The sequence below is a fragment of the Lynx canadensis genome, chromosome D1 (assembly GCF_007474595.2).
Source record: "Lynx canadensis isolate LIC74 chromosome D1, mLynCan4.pri.v2, whole genome shotgun sequence".
NCBI lineage: Eukaryota > Metazoa > Chordata > Mammalia > Carnivora > Felidae > Lynx > Lynx canadensis.
The window spans coordinates 21,948,075-21,969,657 of record NC_044312.2 but is presented as its reverse complement, the minus strand read 5'-3'; the positions used below and the strand labels follow the sequence as shown (position 1 = coordinate 21,969,657).

Here is a 21,583-nt window from a genome sequence, read left to right as displayed (position 1 = left end):
CATCATATGTCATCAGCAAACTGCACATTAAAACAACAAGGTACTGCTACACAACTATTAGAATGGCTGACAACCAAAACACTAACAAACCAAATGCTGGAGAGGATGTGGAACAACAGAAACTTTCATTCATTGTTGACAGAAATGCAAAATGGTACAGCCACTTTGGAATAAAGTTTGGCAGTTTCTTTCAAAACTAAACATACTCTTACCATATGATCCAGCAAGGATACTTCTTGGTATTTACCCAAAGGAGGTGAAAACTTACACCTAAATGAATCCTGCACATGAACATGTAGAGCAGCTTTATTTATAACTGCCGTATCTTTGAAGAAACCAAGAAATCCTTCAGAAGCTGAATGGATAAACTCTGGTACATCCAGACAATAGAATATTACTCAGTGCTACAAAGAAATGAGCTGTCAAGCTATGAAAGGTATTAGAGGAAGCTTAAATGCATGTTACTAAGTGAAAGGTAGCTAATTTGAGAAGGCTACATATTGTATCCCAACTATATAACATTCTGGGCAAAACAATGGAGACAGTATAAAAATATCATTGGTTACCATGGGCTGGGGAAGAGAAAGATGAAAAGGTGGAGCAAAAGCATTTTAGGGCAGTAAGACTATTCTGTATGATATTATATTATTTGGATACAAATCATTACACATTCGTCAAAATATACAAGAATGTATACAACACTAAGAGTGCATCCTAATGTAAAATATGGATTATGATGTGTCAGTGGAAGTTTATCAGTTGTAACAACTGTACTACCATGCTATAGGATGTTGAGAGTGGAGAAGGCAGTCCACATGTACAGGCAAAGGAGGTAAATAAAACTCTCTGTACTTTCTGCTTAATTTTGCTGTAAACTTAAGATTGTTCCAAAAAAAAAAAAAAATTTCCACCAAAAAAAAAAAAACAAAACATAGCTCTTAACCAACTTTTCATACTTCTTTCCAGATCAAAAACACTTGTTTCTACTATGCCTAATGATTTCTAAAACCTAGTTTTCAAAATCATCTTAACTGGCAATTGAAGGCTCATAATAAGGATCAAAGAACTTACTTTTCAGCTTTCTTTTGATGTTCTTTTTGCCTTTGTTGTTCTTTTACTTGTTCTCTTTCAATATCCATGAAAAGTCGTCTGTATCGCAGGTATTGCTTTTGACGCTAAAGGAAAGAAGTTAAAATTTCTTAAGATTCTGCTCTCAGAGGACTTCCCAAGGAAGGAAAATATCCTTGTGCCATAGACAAGAAAACTACATATTACAAAAGTCACATGGAATTAAGTCTTTAATTTCTTTTTTTTTTTTAAGTTTATTTGTTTATTTTGAGAAGGAGAGAGGGAGAGCACATGTACATGTGCACATGCATGAAGGAGGGGTGGAGAGACAGGGAGAGAGAGAATGCCAAGCAGGCTGTGCTCAGCACAGAGCCCAACACAGATCTCGATCCCACAACCACAAGATCATGACCTGAGCCAATATCAAGAGTCAGACACTTAACCGATCAGCCACGCATGCGCCCAGTCCTTAATTTCTATTTATGGTGACCTAGGATAATATCACATACAGCAACAGCTTTATATTCTCAAGCACATGGCTATTAGATATTACAGACAAATCAGAGAAAGAAGTATTGATTTTTGTCCTTAGTATAGTCCTTTGTCAACAGCACTTGAGGAAATGATTGTATAGGACATGATAAGATATAGTACTATATTTACTCTGTGTTCCCAAGTTATAAGTACCATAGAAGGCCAAAGAAAGAATATGAGAGGTATTTTATGAAAGAAAAATAGTCACTTTAACTTTTCAAAATTAAAACCACATCACAAAAGTATACTCTAAACCAAGCCTAATACAGTGGAAAGAGGGAAGAAGGACTGGGAATATCTGAGCATCATACTTTTAAAGGGAACAAGTAAAATAAAAGCAGTGCTACTGCCCTGTGTGTGACCTGTTCATACTTCTGGGTTTATACATTCTCTTTTAAGGACAGAAGCTACTCAAAGGGCACTAGTGCACACACAGACGTGGTTTTGCCCTTTGAGCAGCTGATGTCCTTTCGGTAAAAATTATGAAAGTCTAATAGCCAGTTCTTAATATTGAGGATACATCACAATTATCAGTGGTGTTCTTTGAAAACACAGATGCCCCAAACCTACCTTTTCAGATACTGATCAGTGTATCTGGTTTGGGTCCAGGCATTTGTATTTTAAAAAAAGCTCCACATCTGATTCTAGCACATGGACAGTGTTAAAAACTGCTGGTTTAAACTAACATTAGACTGAGAAGGGAAAAAAGGAAGTCATAAGTTAAAACTCTTCCTTTAGGTCATTGTAACAAATATATACTAATGGGAAAAATTCACTAGGATCAGATCTCTGATTTTACATCAAGGTTATCTTAAATCCTAGGGGCTTAGAAGAAAAGTTCAACACATTATAAAGAGTCAAGTAACTTCTTTGCCTTTATCCATGGAACTTGTAGTATTAGCTCTAAATGTGTAAGTACACAATAAATTGTTCCCAATTTCACACTACTATAGTAGAAAAGCTGGTGTCCAAAAGCAATTATCATTACATACCTCTTTCTTGTCTTCTTCTTGATCTACTCCAGACTGAAGTGCCAGTGGAATTTGGAATTCGGTGTTCAATCTTGACTGACATTCACCATACACCTGTTAGAAGTCCAGTCACACAAGTGAAAAAACTGCCCAAAGCTAGCCCTGCATGTGCTTTTGCTATTTTCATCTATTGATTCTTTTCTCCTGTAACCCTGAGCTCAATTGGATAAAAACAAACAAAAACTCAATAAAATAAAATAAATAAAAAAAGAATGAAAGAAGCAGAGTCAGAAGGAAATAAACCAAACAAAAAAACAATAAACCAAAGAAAATGATTCAGGTCAAAAACATGGACGAATTAGTAACAAATCAAAATGTTCAGAATGGAAGTTCTTCTAACGTGATCGCTCGAAATCACTGTATTATGCATGTGCTTGGGATTGAATCCAGGATATAAAGCCAGATCCCTTATTATCTTAAATCTGTAATCAATTTCTATTTATACAACTCTTTGGTGGGTGTAAGCCCAGAGAAGAAGGGCCTGAAAATGTTATAACATCAATTGACATGGAAGGGACGAAACTGAAGCTAAAGTTCCCCCATATTACTATAAAAGCCTTATGATATAACCTGGTATACCTGCTTTGACACTGTATGAGTCAAATTATGATCTCTAACTTTCAGAAATTAAAGTCATTTTAATATTACTTTTTCTTAGCTTAGAAGTTATTTATCTTTTAGCAAAGTTTCAGGATATAAGATCAGTATTGTATTTCTATGTACTTGCAATGAACAATCTGAAAATGAAATTAATGGAAAAATCCACTTAAAATACCATCAAAAACTTACTTAAAATAAATTTAACAGAGGAACTGTAAGTTTTATACTCTGAAACCTAAAAACATTGTTGGAAGAAATTTAAAAAGATCTAAATGAATGGAAAGACATCTCCTGCTCATGGATTGGAAGACTTAATATTGTTAAGATGGCAGTACTCTCCAAATTAATCAACAGATTTAACGCAATCTCCATCAAAATTTCAGATGACTTCTTTGCAGATGTTGGCAGGATGATCCTAAAATTCATATGAAAATGCAAGGGACCCAGGTTGCTAAGATGGCTTTGAAACAGAAGAACAAAGTTGGAGCAATTACTCTTCCCAATTTCAAAACTTAACACAAAGCTACGGTAATCAAGATAGTGTGGTACTGCCATAAGAACAGATTTATGGGAAAAAAAAAAAAAAAAGAAAAGAACAGACTTATAGATGAATGGAACAGAGCTGACAGTTCAGAAAGAAACCATTATGTTTACAAACAACAGATTTTTTATCAAGATCACAAAGAGAAATCAATGGGTAAGAAGAGTCATTTCGACAAATGATGTTGGGAGAACTGGATATCCACATGCAAAAGAATACCTTATACCACATGTGAAAATTAACTCAGAGCAGATCACAGACCTAAATGTAAGAGATATAAAATTCTTAGAGGAACACATTGGAATAAATCTTCATGATCCTGGATTAGGTTATGGTTTCTTAGATATGACATTAAAAGCACAAGCCACAAAGAAAAAAAAACAACAACTAACTTAAACTTCTTCAAAACTTAAAACTTTTGTGCTACAAAGGAAACCATCAAGAAAACAAAAAGCCTACAAAATGGGAGAAAACATTTGTAAATCATATAATAAGGGGCTTATATGTAGGATACATTAAGAACTCACAAAACTCAATGATAAAAAGATAAGTAACTCAATTACAAATTGGACAGATAATCTAATAAGGAGTTCTGTAAAAAAAAAAAATATCCAAATAGTGAATACACATGTGAAAAGATGCTCACCATTAACCATCAGAAAAATGTAAATCAAAACGACAATGAGATACCACTTCACACCCATTAAGAGAGCTATAATTAAAAAGACAGATAATAAGTATTAGTGAGAATGTGAAGAAATTGGACCCCTCATGCACTGTTGGAGGGAATGAAAAATAGTGCAGCCACTTTGGAAAAGAGTTTGGTGGTTCTTCAAAAGGTTAAGCATAGAGTCCCAGCAATTCCACTTACAGGTATACTCAAGAGAAATGAAAACACATCCACAAAAAAACTTGTATGCAAATGTTCACAGCAACATTAATCATAACAGCTAAGAAGCAGAGACAATTCAAATATTCATCAGCTGATGAGCGGATAAATAAAATGTGCTCTATGCATAAAATGTAATATTACCCAATGAATAGGAATACAGTACTACTACATGCTACAAGTCAGTGAACTCTGCAAATGTTACACTTAAGTGAAAAAAGCCAGTCACCAAAGACCACGGGTGATCATGGATTCCATGATCCCATTTATATGAAATGTCCAGAACAGGCAATCTCTAGACAGAGAAAGGGGTTACTGGTTGCCTAGGGCTGGGGGTGAGAGTGAGAGGAAAAAGGAACTGGCCGCTAATGGGTAAGGACTTTTTGGGTATGATGAAAATGTTCTAAAATTCATTGTGGCAAAGTTTGCACAACCCTTTGAATATACTAAAAACACTGAATTGTATAGTTTAGATTAATTACATGGTATGTGAATTACAGTCATTTCTCAAAATCCCACACACCTTATCTGTGAATTTGCCTATTCACTAAAATTTGTTTGTAATCCCAAAATTAACACTTGCAATGCTTTTATGGTCATCTGCAGACATGTACAGAGCTGTGAAAAATTTGAGTCACCAGGTGTGCATGTTGCCAGCTAAGGTCAAACAAGGTGATGCTTTTTGTTCTTTTTGTTTCAGCCTTCATACTGTAAACAAGTATTCTTTTCAAGGTCTATTTAGTGCCCAGGTTTTTGCATTTTTGTGCATTTTGTTGGTGATTTTGCTGTTTAAAATGGTTCCCAAGCACAATGCTAAAGTACTATCCAGTATTCCTGAGCATAAGAAGGCTGTGATGTGCCTTATGGAGAAAATACATGTATTAGATAAGCGTCATTCAGGAATGGGCTATAGTGTTATTGGCCCTGAGTCCAATGTTAATGAGTCAACACCATATATTAAATAAGGTATCTTTGAACAGAAATTCACATAAAATAAAGTTAGGTATTGATCAGTGACCAAAATGTTATGATCAGAAGCTCACAAAAACCTAACTCTGTTATCTTCCCTAGCAACATTGGTTCAGCATTCACCAATTCAGTGTGTGTGGCAACTTTATATAACTATCATGAATAACAAGAATCGATTATATTATTTCATTCAAGCTCTTATGTTTAAAGCTATTTATCTATTTGTTATAGATAAAATCTGAAAATTATACACAACAATGGCTGATGGTAGTCATCTCTGGAATTCTTGGTTATTTTTTCTTTTTGTTTATTTGTGTTTACTTTTGCTACAATAAAAATGGAAACATTTTCTGCTTTCAAAACAGTAAGAAAAACTGGACTTCCAGCACTGGGCAAAGAGTAAGCTCACTATGGACCTGTCTCTCTGTCTCTCTAATTTTGTCTCTGTTTCTCATTAAAAATTCCAGGAAATGTGGCCCATGGTATCGGGGGAGAGTATAGGGGGCTCACTCTTCCTCTTATCCTGAAAAAGAATGAGCTAGAAAAGTGGATTCCTTAAATCTGTGTATGAATTGGCATATACCCCCAAATCACCCCTAAACTGGGCATGCATGGGATGGACCTAAAGGAGTATAATGAAGGCTCTGAGAATCAAACATTCAAGACCCTATTCACAGGAAGTGAGAAAGAACTTATAGTATAAATTTAACCAGGTTGATTGCCTACTAGAACAAAGAAACAAATAACATTCTTCAGAGGATTTCAACAGTAGCCAGAGTCTCACAGTATAATATTCAAAATTGGATCCAGAAGAAAAGATGGCAGAAGAATCCAGAATATGGTCCAAAGACAGTTAACTCTTCTTCTGAGATAGCAGGAATAGGTAAGAATGGCAAGAAAGCAAATGACTGAGGGAGTAATTGCGTGATGGCTTCTATTTTCTTCATGACAAGTCTGAGAGTATGGGGACGCAGTAAGAACTTAAGAAGTATTTAAGGTTTACAGTTGTAAGTGTGGCCCATAGGAAGAGGCAGCTGACAAAATGCTAAGCGGCACAAGGGACCCAGCTGTGACTCTAAGCCCTAAGTATGAATGTGATCTAAATCTACACTATTGAAATGTTTTTTTCCAATAAGGCAGGATTATTTTGGGAGCCTAAAAAGGTAAAGGACGGATCCAGGGGTGAGGATTTTCAGGGCTTGTATGGCAGAAGGACATGAAGAAGAGGTTCTGACCACTTGGCAGCACCCTCGATCAAATGATCAGGGTTAGGTACCCCTCTTTTGTGTTCAGTTAATGCCCTCTGCACCTTCTACCTTCAGTCATGTTACTTCGTAATCATCTGCTTAGGTGTCAGTCTCTCTTCTTTAGACTGTCTGAAATTTGAGTTCTGATTCACAATTGTGTCTTTGATATTTAGTGCTTAACCAATGGCTAACACCTAACAAAGTGATAAATAAATGTTTGATTAACTAATTCATTCAAAACATATTTAGCAAGAGATCATCAGGTACCAGGCACCATATTCTAAAGGCTGTCCATGTATTGGTAAAAAAAAAAAACAGGTGTGGTACCTCTCCTCATAAAGCTTACACACCAGTGAAAAACATGTTAAATGAATAAATAATTACAAATTGTTTTGTGTACTGAGAAGGAAAGAGAATGCAAGGATAGAAAAAACAGAAGGGAGACTTATTTTTGACAAGGTGGTTGGGTTAGTTTTTTTTAAGGAGCTTTTATTTTTTTTAACATTTTCATTTATTTTTGAGAGATAGAGAGAGACAAAGTATGAGCAGGGGAGGGGAAGAGAGAGAGGGAGACACAGAATCCAAAGCAGGCTCCAGGCTCTGAGCCGTCAGCACACAGCCCAAAATGGGGCTCGAACCCACAAACCGTGAGATCATGACCTGAGCCGAAGTTGGACGCTTAATTGACTGAGCCACCCAGGCGCCCCTCTAAGGAGATAACTTTTAAGCTGAAGCCTCAAGGAAGAGAAGGGACCAGCTTTGTGAAGAAAAAAAGAGATGGCTATCCAGATAAAGGAAAGAAACATATGCAACAGACCTGAGGTAGGAAAGAACCTGGCATACTTCAGAATACATGACAATGTAGAATAAACATGACAGCATCCCTCTAGGCCAACTTCATGGATCCAAACTAAAAATTACAAAAGAGCTGCTAAAAGTTTAGTCCTGAAAACCTCAGCCCAAATCCTACTTTCTGCCTTTCTGCTCCTTTTCTTCTTGTTCTCTTAAAAAGGCCAAAAGGAAATGTCTTTTTATCTGTTTTATATATCCTAACAACACTAGGTGCCTGAAGGCTCTGTTGTTAAAATAACATACAACCACAAGATAGAAATTATCCAGACAGTGGTAAATTCTAGTGGGAATAAACTAGACTTCACTAAACCATGGAAAAATCTTAGTAGGCCAGAATATTGTTAACATTTTCTTGAAAAACTATAGATCTTAACTCAGTACATCAAAGCTTCGCTTATATATATAAACCCTAACAAGCTCTAGCCTGAACTCTGAACAGTTTATTTCTTGGTGATCCCATCTTATGCTCTCCCAACTTACTGACAGAGATCTAGGCCTGATCAATGGGTAGAAGATTCTCCTGCCCCTTCTCCCTCAGAAACCACTCATTTCTTCCCCTCTCACACCAGAAACAACACCTCTTCTAAAAGAATGTATATATAAAATATAGCTTTTCCAATAGGCAACAAGTGCCCCTGACAATACCCAAGGTTTCAGTGAGAGCAGTAATCTTATGTCAGGATAGGTTCTACACACTATGAAATAAAACAAGAATCTGCTTTTTGCTCACCCTGAGCACTTGCAGCCCAATCCTATCTAAATTCCATTACTCATACTCCACCTGTCTTCTGCTGGAAGCCTCTCTCTGGTGCTTGGGTGGAAGTTGCTGATGGCCATCCAGAAACAAATCCTCTTGCCATCTTTCTGCTGTCCCAACAGACGGCTGCTGCCTGAAGCATAAGGTCTAAAACATACAAAAGCACTCACCAAAGCATGCGAGCAGTGAAATAATGCTAGTAAAAGTACTGTAGGCTGCAGTGATAGCCCTGACATACTCCATGCAGGTCAGAATAATCTGATACATTATGCATATGAGTATGCATTACACTTCCTGCCACTATTATGGATCTTAACTATATTCACGAAGCAATCATCCATAAGCTTCTTCATCCATAAAACAAGGATAATAGTATCTATCTCCCCAGGTTATTGTCAAAATGAGAAATGAGACAATGGACACAAAGTTCTAGAACTATTTTAATTATGGAAAGTGCTTAATGAACATAAGCTGCTTTTCATAATATTATTGACAATATTATTGACAGTATGAGTAAGAGAGAATACCACCAGCAGCAGCTGCAGCACTGCTGTTAGAAGCAAAGCTCTGGCAAGCCCAGATCAAACTCTAATTTACTTTCTGCTGTTTACTTTTTATTATACTCTCCTCTACCTGTTCTCTGGCAGAACTTGGATCCCGGATATCATGTAAAACATATTCACAGCACTCTGGAAACAACTCCTTTCTCCATCTCTCATCTGTCAAATTATGTAAGGCCTGCCCATAGCTCCTGTGCTAAAAGACAACGTAAACACTGAATATCAATTGCCTAAGCAGGAGCATCATGACGGGGCAATAGTAAAAGCTTCAGTGAAGAGGCCTGAAGTAGTTTCAACAGGTCAGAATGGTGTGATACATCACAGAACAAGAGGACATCACAGCTTTGCCCGTTAATACTGACCTTAACACTGAATCCCTAAACAGTTACTATATTGCCCTATTAAATTTGAGCCAAAACCTAAGCAATTTATTCTCTGCTACTTATTCCTCACTCTACTCTGCTCTGCTTATTCCCTGAGAGAGGCTAGGTCTTAAACACTGGGTGAAACATACCGATGGCACTCCAGAAACAATTCTTCTTTCAATCTCCCGTTTCTCAAAAGATGCAGGTTGCTTGAGACACTTGTTCTAAAGGAAAAACAAAATATAAAACTGTGTAAGCAGAAATGATTTTAGACATCACTGACAAATCCAAAATAATACTAGCGGAGGATAATATAACAGAATTGGTGTGTACGTGTGCTTCCATCTATTAGTACAAAATTCCCAAACATAAATCAAAGTAGGAAAGAAAATAGTATAATGCATCCCAAGATACCCATCCCCCAACTTCAATAATTAGTAACGTTTTTTTTCCATCTATCTCTTTTGCCACTTTTTTCCTGGACTATTTGAAAGCAAATCCCAGATTATTCTGGTACCTTTTTTTTTTGCACGGGGTATCCCCTTATTCAACAAATGGAAGCAGATAAGGCAACAAAGCAGTATTTTTATAATGTTGCTTACATTTTCCCAAGGTACAGCCAGAACACAAGCTTGTGTCATTTCCACAAGTACTCCTACTCAATGTCCCCAGTAACTGCATGCACAAACACTAGAGGTTCAGGAAGTTCTGAGGTGGCAAACAGCTCGTTTTGTCCTTCATCATAACTGGTTTGCAAACTGGATGCCTGGTTTTGGTGTACTGCCTCAGTTGGTCAAGAGTAGAAGCCCTTCAGTATTTACGAGACTAAATGCAGAAAGCCAAATAAGCCTCCAGGATATGAGTTTACAAAGAACAATTTACTGTTAACCAATCAATATTACATAAACCCTGTCTCTTGGTTAACCCCAATGACAGAGGTATGCTTTCTCACCTGGACAGACTTTAGGTCTGGCACATTTCAAAATAACTGAAGATGTTATGCTCTTATCTTCCCTCCAGCAGTTTTATTTCTTTTTTTTTTTTTTTTTTTTTATTTATTTTTTGAGACAGGGAGAGACAGAGCATGAACAGGGGAGGGTCAGAGAGAGGGAGACACAGAATCTGAAACAGGCTCCAGGCTCTGAGCTGTCAGCACAGAGCCCGACGCGGGGCTCGAACTCACGGACCGCGAGATCGTGACCTGAGCCGAAGTCGGCCGCTTAACCGACTGAGCCACCCAGGCGCCCCCAGCAGTTTTATTTCTATGTAGCCTACGTGCGAACTAGCTTGATAAGCTCCAACCCCAATATTAAGTAATTTTGTCTCTGTTACTATTTCAGGAAGGAGATAGTCCTCCCACTGTTTTTGCTCTACATGTTCTCTAGGAAAGGCTGTCCTGGCTTTAGGTTTAACATACTGATAGTACTCCAGAGGCAATTCATCACTCACTCTCTCTGCTCTCATAAAAGATGGCAGTTCCTTGAGAAACATGTTCTAAAGGAATAAAAACAGAAAACAAATCATCTGACCAGGGCAATGTGCTAATCTAATATTGTAGGCTTTGGTGAGAACTCCAGGGAAATGGTACCAGGTGAGGATATTCTGATACATTTGGACTTGAATAAGGATGTAACACGTTTAGCTCAACGCTGTAGACCTGAATTTGTAATCCTAAACCATGAACAGAAGAGTCTGACAAACCCCTCATGTTTAGTAATTTAGGATCTGCCACTTTTTCCTGCACTATCCATGTAGGGACAGTATGTTTATGGTAATACTGTGGGCTTCAGCAGAAGTTGTAGCATCATCTTAGTAAACTGAAATGGTCTGATTCTACACTAAGAATATGAATGTGATTTATCAACCTTCCAAATGACAGAACTGATTTGATTGGATACATTCACTAGACCAGGGTCTTTTGCACCTGATTCTATACTTCACATTACCAATTACTGAGAATGTATAAAACCCAGTTACTTTATCTCCTGTTTATTTCCTTTTTATTCTGTTCTACCTGATCTCTGATGAAGGCATAGTCCTGGAGTTTAGGAGGCAGGTACTGATAACTTGCCAGGGAAAAGCCTTCTCTCCCTTTCTCACTTGACATATCAGAATATGACTCCTTGAAGCGTACTTTCTAAAAGAAAACAAAAACATTAATTATAAATTGCCCAGTGGAAGTAATATGCTAGCAATACTACAGACTTTATTGAAAGCCTTACAGTAATTTTTTAAACTCAAGATAATGTGAAATATGGAATAAAACAGAAAGCCATGATTTTTGTCATTTTTGAAGTCTAGCTGAAAACAACCATTGCAAGTTCCAAACTAAACCCAGAACGATTCAGTTCCTGCTGGTCTCTCTCCTTTTTCTATTCTACCTTGTCCCTGATGGAGGTCTGATCTTGAGTGCTGTGTAGAAGATCCTGACGGGCATCCAGAGGAAACACCTCTCTCCCTCTCCTGTCTGTCAAAATTGATGCTGGCTGCTTCAAATTTGCCTTCTAAAAAAAGAACAAACACAAAATATCAATTGTTCACTTAAGAAAGACAAGTTAACCAATCATACTTTAGGCTGTGGTGAGAATTCTGGAATGAACTGAGGTCAGAATATAGCTTAACATGGTATGGAATAAAAGAAAACATTATATACTCTATTCCATACACATCCAGTTATGACCCTATATAATTTACTTCCTGTTGATCCCTTTCTTCTTATTTTCGGTCTAACTGATCTCTGGTAGAGGGCCGGCGCTGGAACCTAAATAGTAAAAGATACTGTTGGCACACTTGTGGGCCATGCCTTTTTCCATCTTTCAGGTGTCAAAGCAGATAATGGCTGCCAGATTTTCCCTAATATGAAGATTTAAAAAAAAAAAAAAAAGTAAATTGTCCAGACAGGAGTAATATGTTGCTGATAATACTTTAACACTTAATGAGAACCCTAGACTTTTGAGAAATTAATGAGAAGACTACTTTTTCCAACTATGACTCTCCAAATCAGCTGCAATTGAGTCCTTCCAAATCCCACTCCAAAATTTAACTGGCTATTTTTTCTTGTTATATCTCCTTTCCACTCTATTTTACCTGATCTCTGGGTGGAAAATCCTGTACTCTGGGGAGAACACACAGGTCTCTGAATAGAAAATGCTGGTGTTGGTCTCTGAGTAGAAAATCCTGGTCCTGAAATTTGGACTGAATATTCTGGTCTTCGGAGAGAACATGCTGGTCCTGACATTTGGGTAGAATATTCTGGTCTTTGGGTAGAAAAACCTGGTTTTTAGGTAGAAAGTCCTGGTCCTGACATCTGAGTAGAACATTCTGGTCTGTGGGAAGAACACACTGTTCTTTGGGTAGCAAATCTTGGACTTCAGACACAATACTCCCATCTTCTAGTTCAATACTCTGGGCTTCTGGCATAATATCCTGAGTTTCTGTCTTAACAGCCTGGGCATCAGGCTCAGTGGCCTGGGCTTCAGGCTCAACAGCCTGGGCTTCAGGCTCAGTGGCTTGGCCTTCCACCTCAACAACCTGGGTGCTGAGCCTTGGCTCAATACTCTTAGCTTCTAGCTCAACACTCTGGACTCCTGTCAAATCACCCTGGATTTTCAGCAGATCACCTTGGGCTTCTGGAAGATAATCCTGGGCTTCTGGCAGAATATCCTGAAGGCCTTGAAGATCTAACTGCTTTTGCTCTTCCTCTTTCATCACAGCAAATAATGGATTTTTGAATTGTGCTTTCTAAAAGTGAACATAAACATCAAATATAGAATGCCAGGTAGTAGCAACACTCTAGGTTTTCCATAAGACTCCTAAAATAATCTCAAAAAGATATAGTGGTCAAACAAATTACTATAATAAAATGGAAATCAGGATCTTTGCTCAACTTAACAAAACCAAAATCTATAATCCCAAACCAGTACAACAATACTGGCATCCCTAATCCAAATCACAATTAGTTTAATTTCTATCATACTATCTCCTTTTACTCAGCTTTACCTGAACTCTGCTGAAAGGTTTGTCCCTGTCTTCAGAAAGGAGATCCTGTTGGTCTCCCCAAAACAAATTTTCTCTCCCTTTTTTATCTATCAAAATAGACGAAGATTCCTCAGAGTCAGGTTCCTACAAAACACACAATCAAAATGAAAAAAGAAATATCTATTACAGGTAGAAACAGTGTAATTACAATAAAATCCTAGGCTTCAGCACACTTTTAATATAATTTAGGAAGTAGGTCAATATAATCAAATATTATAAAAACAAGATATTACAAAAGAAGTATAAACTATATACTGAGAACTATAAAACACTGTTGAACAGAATTTAAAAATATCTAAATAAGTGGAAAAACATCCCATGTTCATGGATCTCTGAAGACAATATTAAGACATCAATAAACCCTCACATTTACAGTCAACTGATTTTGAACAAGAGTGCCAAGAAAATTCAATGGAGAAAGGATAGTTTTTCAACAAATGGTACTGGGACAAGTGGTTATTCATATGCAAAAAGAATTAACTTAAAACACTTCCTCACACCACATATAAAAATTCACTCAAAATAGATCATGTAAGAACTAAAATTATAAAATTCTTAGGAGAGCACATGGTAGAAAATATTGATGACTTGAAATTAAGCAATGGTTGGGGTGCCTGGGTGGCTCAGCCAGTTAAGTGTCTGGCTCTTGACTTCAGCTCAGGTCATGATCTCACAGTTTGTGGGTTCGAGTCCTGTAGTGGGGAGCCTTCTTGGGATTTTCTCTCTCCCCCTCTCTCTGCCCCTCCCATGCTCATGCACTCTATGTGTATGTGTGTGTGTGTGTGTGTCTCAAAATAAATAAATAGACAAACTTAAAAAAAAAAAAAGATTAAGCAATGGTTTATTAGGTATTAAATCAAAAGCATGCAACAAAAGAAAAAATAGATAAATTGAACTACACCAAAAGAAAAAATTTTGTACAAATGATAGCATTAAGAAAGTGAAATGACAATCTATAGAATGGGAGAAAATATTTGTAAATCATGTATCTCGTAAGGGACATGTATTCAGAATATATAAAGAACTCTTATAACTCAATAATGAAAAAACAAATAACTCAATCAAAAAATGGACACCACCACATTAGAACAGACACTTTCTCCACAAGACATATAAATGGGGCAATAAGCACATGAAAAGATACTCAAGATCATAAGTCATCAGGAAAACACAAATCAAAAGTACAGTGAGATATCACTTCATACCACTAAGATGGCAATAATCAAAAAGATGGACAATAGTAAATATTGGAGAGGATGTGGAGAAATTGGAACCCACATATATTGCTGATGAAAAACAGCTTGGCAGTTTCTCAAAAGGTTAAACATAGAGTGACCCTATAACCTCCAAATTCCACTACTAAAAAAAAGAATGCCCACACAAAGACATGTACACAAGTGTCTGTAGCACAGTTATTCATAAAAGCCAAGAGGTCCATCAACTGATGAATGGATATACCAAATGTGATATAGCCATAAAAGGAATATTATTCAGCAATAAAAAAGGGATGAAGTACTGACACATTCTACAATAAACTTTGAAAACATTAGGCAAAGCAAAAGAAGCCAGGTCACAAAAGACCATATATTATATATATTATATGATTCCACTTATATGAAATGTCTAGAATAAGCAAATCTATACAGACAGAAAGTAGATTAGTTGCTTAGGACTGGGGGTAGGGAAAGGGAGGGAACAGAAAGTGATGGCTAATGAGAATAGGGTTTCTTTTAGGGGTTAAGGAAGTGTTATAAAGATTAGATTATGTTGACATTTGCACAAACCTGTGAATACACTAAAAATAACTGAAATGTATACTTTAAGTGGGTAAATAGTATAGTATATAAATTATATCTCAATACAACTGTTAGGAAAAAACACTACTGGTAAATAGTATAGTATATAAATTATATCTCAATAAAACTGTTAGAAAAAAGACACTACTGGACATTAGAATTTTATCCCTTAAACCCAACCTTAATTAGCTGTGGATGGCTCTAACAAGCCATTTTTCCCCCCTCTACTCTACATTTCCCTCCCTGATTTTCTATAAATTTCTGGTAATGCAAAGTAGTTAAAAGTCCAAAGACCTTGATGGAACTTAAAGAGCAATTGTTCTTTTGTTCCTATATTTATCTTGAGGGATGACGGTTCCCTACAAAATGCTTTCTTAAAAAAACAAGAAAGAAAGAAAGAAAGAAAGAAAGAAAGAAAGAAAGAAAGAAAGAAAGAAAGAAAGAAAAAAAATGATACAGCAATAAATGGTCTAGAGAAAGTAATATGCTTATGATACTGGGTTGAGTTTTCGTGAAAGATCTGGAGTAATTTTAACAGATTATGGTGGTTTAACATAGAATAAAGAAAAACAAGTAGTTAGTTCTACTTCAGATTTACAAATAAATCACTCACACATCAAACATATGGAAGGAAATATGCTGGTAGGAGAATATATTAACTTTATAAATGACCACTTGTTCCTATACCAGCCAGTAACAATTTTAGGACGCTTATGATTTTGTCTTAGTGACCCAACAGTGGGCAAGCAAGTATATCTTCTAACTGTACCTCCAAATCTGGAATAACAAAAACAACCAGACAGATTCTAAGGTCAGTAAAAATAAGTCTAACAAGGAAATGAAACAAGAGTTCAACCAGGTTACAGATTGTGTCCTTTCTGACTGGCAGATTTCCACCTCACAAAACTGAGGGGGTAGAAAACTATTCAGAATTGAGGGAACAACCACATACATGATATAAGAAATGTGAAAATTTTCACGAATTTCTTAGATCATTCTCATTTCTATGGAGATATGTTTCCAATGTTCTAGCTGAAAAATACACATGTATTCTTTGGAAGCAATAAGCAGGAAGTCTGAATACATCATCATCATCATCATCATCATCACGAATTACATTTAAATGGCATCTTTGACATATAAAACTGGTTTATAGAAGGATGTTACCTCAGACTTAATCCTTCTCCCTCTACTGGATAAGTATTTATTTCAGTACTTTTTCTGGAAAAGCATCAATTGAAAGGCTTGAACATATTCCACACAACATAAAATATCAGTCTCTAGGATCTGATAACCCTTTTTTTCTGGTTTGCTAGAACGTGTCCAATCACTTCATTCTAATACTACTCTGAAGTCAGTACTGGCACAAACTACAGTCGCCAAATCCATAGTATGAAAACTGTCCAAAAACCAAGCCACTGAGAAGTTTGGTACAAAAGAAATTCTATCTTGAGAGTCCTAACAAGGCAATGCTACAAAAGGGTAACCATACTAAACGTACCTGGGATGGAATGTCTTTTGTGATACACACCATATATTTATATATTTAACTATAAATATCTTACTATCACTGAAGAGGGAAACATAGATTAGTATTCTACAAATTACAAATACATAAAAGACAAATGTTTTTGATGGTTGTGTTGAGATACTTAACAAAAAATACAAAAACATTTTTATATATATTTATATATATATATATATATATATATATCCATTTCTTTCCAAAAACATACACACACACACACACACACATGTATATACATAATCTAGGAAGCAAAACTAAGAAAGAACTAAGAGACAGAGGTGATGAGGGCCACAAAAAAAATAGAGTAAAAAAGATGAGATGGTCCATTTTACTAGATGCTTTCTATCAAAACTTGATATTCATGCCAAAATTAAGTACACACAGGAAAATACATGAGTTTATTTTTAGGATCCAAATCTGTGAACACTGAAATAAACAGCCACAGAACAATATCATTTTACAAGTATAGCCTTAAATATCCTTTTAAGTCTAGCTCTGCATCTATGTTCCAATTATTCACTCTAACCTTGTATTTTGAATCAAAAGAATTTCTTTTTAAATAATAACAGTATTGGGGCTCCTGGGTGGCTCAGTCGGTTAAGCGTCTGACTTCAGCTCAGGTCATGATCCCACAGTTCATGAGTTCAAGCCCCACATCAGGCTCTGTGCCGACAGCTCAGAGCCTGGAGCCTGCTTTGGATTCTGTGTCCCTCTCTTGCTCTGCCCCTCCCCTGCTCATGCTCTGTCTGTCTCTCCCTCTCTCTCAAGAATAAACATTAAAAAAATTTTTTTAAATAATAACAGTACTGATTTTTTCCTAACGAGAAAGTAAAATATATACTTTATGGAAAATTTTTTAAATAGGGAAACCAAGAGAAGAAAATAAAAATCACCTGTACTAACACTAACCATAAATAATCAGTATTAACCTCTTGGTCCATTTCTTTCCAGGCTTTTGTCTCCGCACATAGTATTCTCTTCCCATCGCTTTATCTTTATTTTTTTATTGTTTGAAAAATATTCTACATTTATTTGCTTATTATTTGCTTCCCTGCTAGCACAGATGCTCCTGGAGGGATCTTTGTCTATCTTTTTTTTCCTGCTTCTAGAACAATCCTTGGTAATGACAGACATTCTATAAACATTGGCTGCATAATTTTTTTTTAATTCAGAATATATTGTATATAATTTTGTATCCTACTTTTTTCACTTAATTTTGTATCACAGACACTTCTGTCTTTAGATATTCTTTGAAAGCATATTTTTTTTACAATAGCTATATATGGATACACCATAATTTTTTAACCATTCCCTACCATTGGATATTTCAGGTTATTTCCAATTATTTTTACAGTTCTAAATAATGTTGAGATGTAAATAAATATTTATGTGTACTTTTTACAACAATTTATTAGAAATTAATTTACCTCTTGGTGGGGAAAGGTTTTTCTTCTACCATCTGGAAACACTGAAACATTTTTTTTGTTCACAGTCTTAAATGATGCCAGTCGGTGACGAGCCTGTTTCATGGTTTGACTAAGCTGCCAGGGAAAGGGAAAAAAGAGCAAACAAAAACAGGCTAAAGTTTTAATACCAAATTCACTAAGTGTTCCAACAGGAAAACAGGCCCCTATTATTAAAAAATGCCAGACCTAAGACAAGAGGATTACCTGCAAAGGAGACTGTGGTTTGCTGACAGTACTTTTACAACATGACTTTCATTATTCTAAAATACTGTTATTTCATAACTTGATTTAAGGGCTGTTATTCAAATCATTTTTCAACAATATATGCTTTGTATTAAGAATGTACACAAAATATCAGAACCTAAAAGTTTTAATTAATAATTTTAGAAATTATGAGCAAATATATTCTTTACCTCCTATCCATCTTCTCAATAAGGAGTTATTTCTTCGACTAGTCTTTGCATGCCTAACCACTTTTATCACTCCTTGCTAGAGGACTCCATTCCTAGTCCCTCTAAAATCTTTTTTCCTGTTTACAAGAATCCCTTCTTCACCCCTAACATTTGAAACCTATAGCTATTCAAAGTCTTTTCTCAAACCCCCCTTCTCCCAGGAAGCCTTTCTAAGTTAACTCAGAACACAAACTCCAACATCTCAACAGAACCCATTTGTTTCAAGTACTCTAAGTAACAGCTGATAATGAGTATTAATATTAAACACATTGACTTTGTGTTCATTCCTTACATCTACCAGGTCATTTCAGTAAGCACCTGTTTTGATCTCTTTTTCAGAAGAGCATAGCCTATTTTATTTTTCACAAATCTGCACAGAATGTTCCCTTAAAGAAAATACAGAAATGAACAAAGTACCATGTTTTAGGCTAAGCACTACATCATGTAGAAGAAAAGCATACCCCTATACTACAAAGTAAAATTAAGGCAAAGTCAGGACCAGTTCCAACCAATCCAGTAAAAGTTAATGATATCAATTCTCCCTGGAAAGTAAATCATGACTATGATTTACAGATATAAATAACAAACACTTTGGTTTTTACTAATGGTGAGCTAGGGATAAAAACACTCTCACTACCGGTGCAGTTTCCCTACAGCATATCACCTGTTTTGTCCTTGCTTCTAAAGGTCTACACTTCTCACCAGAGAAATCAGGTTGAAACATTACTCTTTATTTTACTAAGAGGGGACTTATTTTTTTAAGAAAAAATTTTTTAATGTTTATTTTTGAGAGAGAGAGAGAGAGAGACAGAGAGCAAGGCAGGGAGGGGCAGAGAGAGAGGGAAACACAGAATCAGAAGCAGGCTCCAAGCTCTGAGCCGTCAGCACAGAGCCCGATGTGGGGCTCAAACTCACGAACCGTGAGATCGTGACCTGAGCCTAAGTCAGTTGCTTAACCGGCTGAGCCACCCAGGCACCCCTAACAGGAGGACTTCTAAATTTGGTTAGCAGAATGGCTAAAGGGATCAAGATAGAGGTAATCATTCTATAAAAAGAGATATATGTACAGTTAAAGTTATAGAAAATACAGAGCCACAAATGTGCCTGCTTTTACTCATTGCCAAGTATAGTAGATGTTATTGCCCTACACAATGTGACCAAGGATTCAAAATAGCTGTTGTAACAGATTTAAAATAAGGATACATAATCTACATCTCCCAACAAGTCCAAACCTCTATCAGAGTCACAGATTGATTTTAGTCCCTTAAGCAGGATATTTCAACGGGTCCAGCAGTTGGAATATATGTTATAGTCTTTCCATTTCTCTGTCATTACCATAACCCTTCATCAAACCTCAACCCGAAAGCCCTTTCAAGGACCAGCTCTGAGGACTGTAATAGGCTGACTAATGGACACTCAAAGACACCAGGTCCTGATCCCTGAAACCTATAAACGTTACTTTATAAGAAAAAAGGGGCTTTGCAGATATTATTAAATTAAGGATCTTAAGATGAGGAGATAATCCTGGACTATCCATATGGGCCCTAAATGCCATCCCAACTGTCCTTATGAGAGAGATGGCAGAGGAAGATGTGGCATACAGAAAAGAAGAAGGTGATGTAAAGACAGAAGCAGTGATTGGTACGATGTAACCACAAGGAAAGGAAAGCCAGCAGACACCAAAAACTAGAAGAGTCGAGGAACAAATTTTCTCCTAGAATCTGTGGAAGAGACCCTGCTGATACCTTCATTTTGGCTCACTGAAACTGATTTTGGACTTCTGGCCTCGAGAACTTCAAGAGAATTAATTTGTCATTTCAAGTCGCTAAGTTTGAGGTAATTTGTTAACAGCAGACAAAAGAAACGAATACAAGGACCAAAGTCAATGTTCATAAGCATTAAACAAAAATATAGAAAATAGGGGAATTTTACAAATCAAATTATTAAGTGGGCCTCCCAAGCTATAGGCTCACCAATAACCTAGATCTTGCGTAAAAAGGCAGGCTGGGATAATGAAGATTCCTTATCTTACACGATGAACTAGGAAGTTTGAGAAATCAGACACAGGAACTGAACCTAAAAGGTCCGAAGCTGGAGAAAAGAGGCTAAAGGAGCCATAAGTATGCCTAAGTTTCAGAGCTGTGATGATGAGAATACCAGTTAGTAGAAAAATTAAGCAAATAAGAGAGAAGCATATGTGTAGAGACAGGGAACACTCCCACTTTGCCTGGAACTGTCCAGGTTTAGCACTGAAGGTCTCATGTCCTCAGACAATAAGGAAGGTGGGTCACCCTATGAGAACAACTGAATCAATCAAGTTATTGATTAAATACTAGTTGTGAAGATCAAAGAACCTATGCTGTTGTGATCAATGGAGCTACCTCAGAGCCAGAAAAACTCCTCTGACTCCTTAAGGGAGTTTCTGATTCTGCCATTATCATCCCATGCATGTTCTTGAAATAAAATGAAGTCTTGCAGCCAAAGAGCCTAACTCAAACAATAGTTTTCCAATGATAGATTAAGAAAACTTATCAGGTTATTTCACATTGCTTAAATCTTTCTTAATTACCAAAATTAATTGGTATTTCCAGGGTTGAAAAAGCTGGAAAGCCTGCATTACAAAGAGAGAATGAAAATAAAAAACAAGATAATAAAAGATTCAGTGAGAAATAAAAAGCTGAGATATCCCATGCTAGAAAATAGTGGTAAACTTAATAGTGTATTTAAAAAAAATTATTACATGGTGAGAATGAAACAATGATCAGCTGTTCATTGATTCCCAACCAAAATGAAGTTATCAAGGGACACAATAGAAACTCAATCCCTAGAGATAAATATCAGTCTGAACAAAAGCAGGGGGCTAGGCTAGTTCTATTTTATGGGAACACTT

The 21,583-nt window shown here is 36.4% G+C and overlaps 1 protein-coding gene and 1 long non-coding RNA gene across 2 annotated transcripts in view; one reads left to right on the top strand and one right to left on the bottom strand.

Annotated features, from left to right (window-relative positions):
• CCDC15 (coiled-coil domain containing 15) overlaps positions 1 to 21,583 on the bottom strand; it is an 86,144-nt gene that overhangs the window by 54,544 nt on the left and 10,017 nt on the right. The window contains exons 5-13 of the mRNA XM_030332767.1: positions 18,203 to 18,316; positions 13,413 to 13,535; positions 12,501 to 13,154; positions 11,795 to 11,917; positions 11,428 to 11,550; positions 9,563 to 9,637; positions 8,513 to 8,635; positions 2,595 to 2,687; positions 1,072 to 1,175 (exon numbers count right to left, since the gene is read on the bottom strand). Of these exons, the coding sequence (XP_030188627.1) occupies positions 1,072 to 1,175; positions 2,595 to 2,687; positions 8,513 to 8,635; positions 9,563 to 9,637; positions 11,428 to 11,550; positions 11,795 to 11,917; positions 12,501 to 13,154; positions 13,413 to 13,535; positions 18,203 to 18,316 (1,532 nt within the window). The remainder of the gene's footprint in view (positions 1 to 1,071; positions 1,176 to 2,594; positions 2,688 to 8,512; positions 8,636 to 9,562; positions 9,638 to 11,427; positions 11,551 to 11,794; positions 11,918 to 12,500; positions 13,155 to 13,412; positions 13,536 to 18,202; positions 18,317 to 21,583) is intronic.
• On the top strand, positions 2,607 to 19,784 carry LOC115525531. Its single transcript, XR_003972387.1, has 4 exons — positions 2,607 to 2,689; positions 3,757 to 3,761; positions 13,430 to 13,433; positions 19,769 to 19,784. It is a non-coding gene; the product is annotated as an uncharacterized LOC115525531 (long non-coding RNA).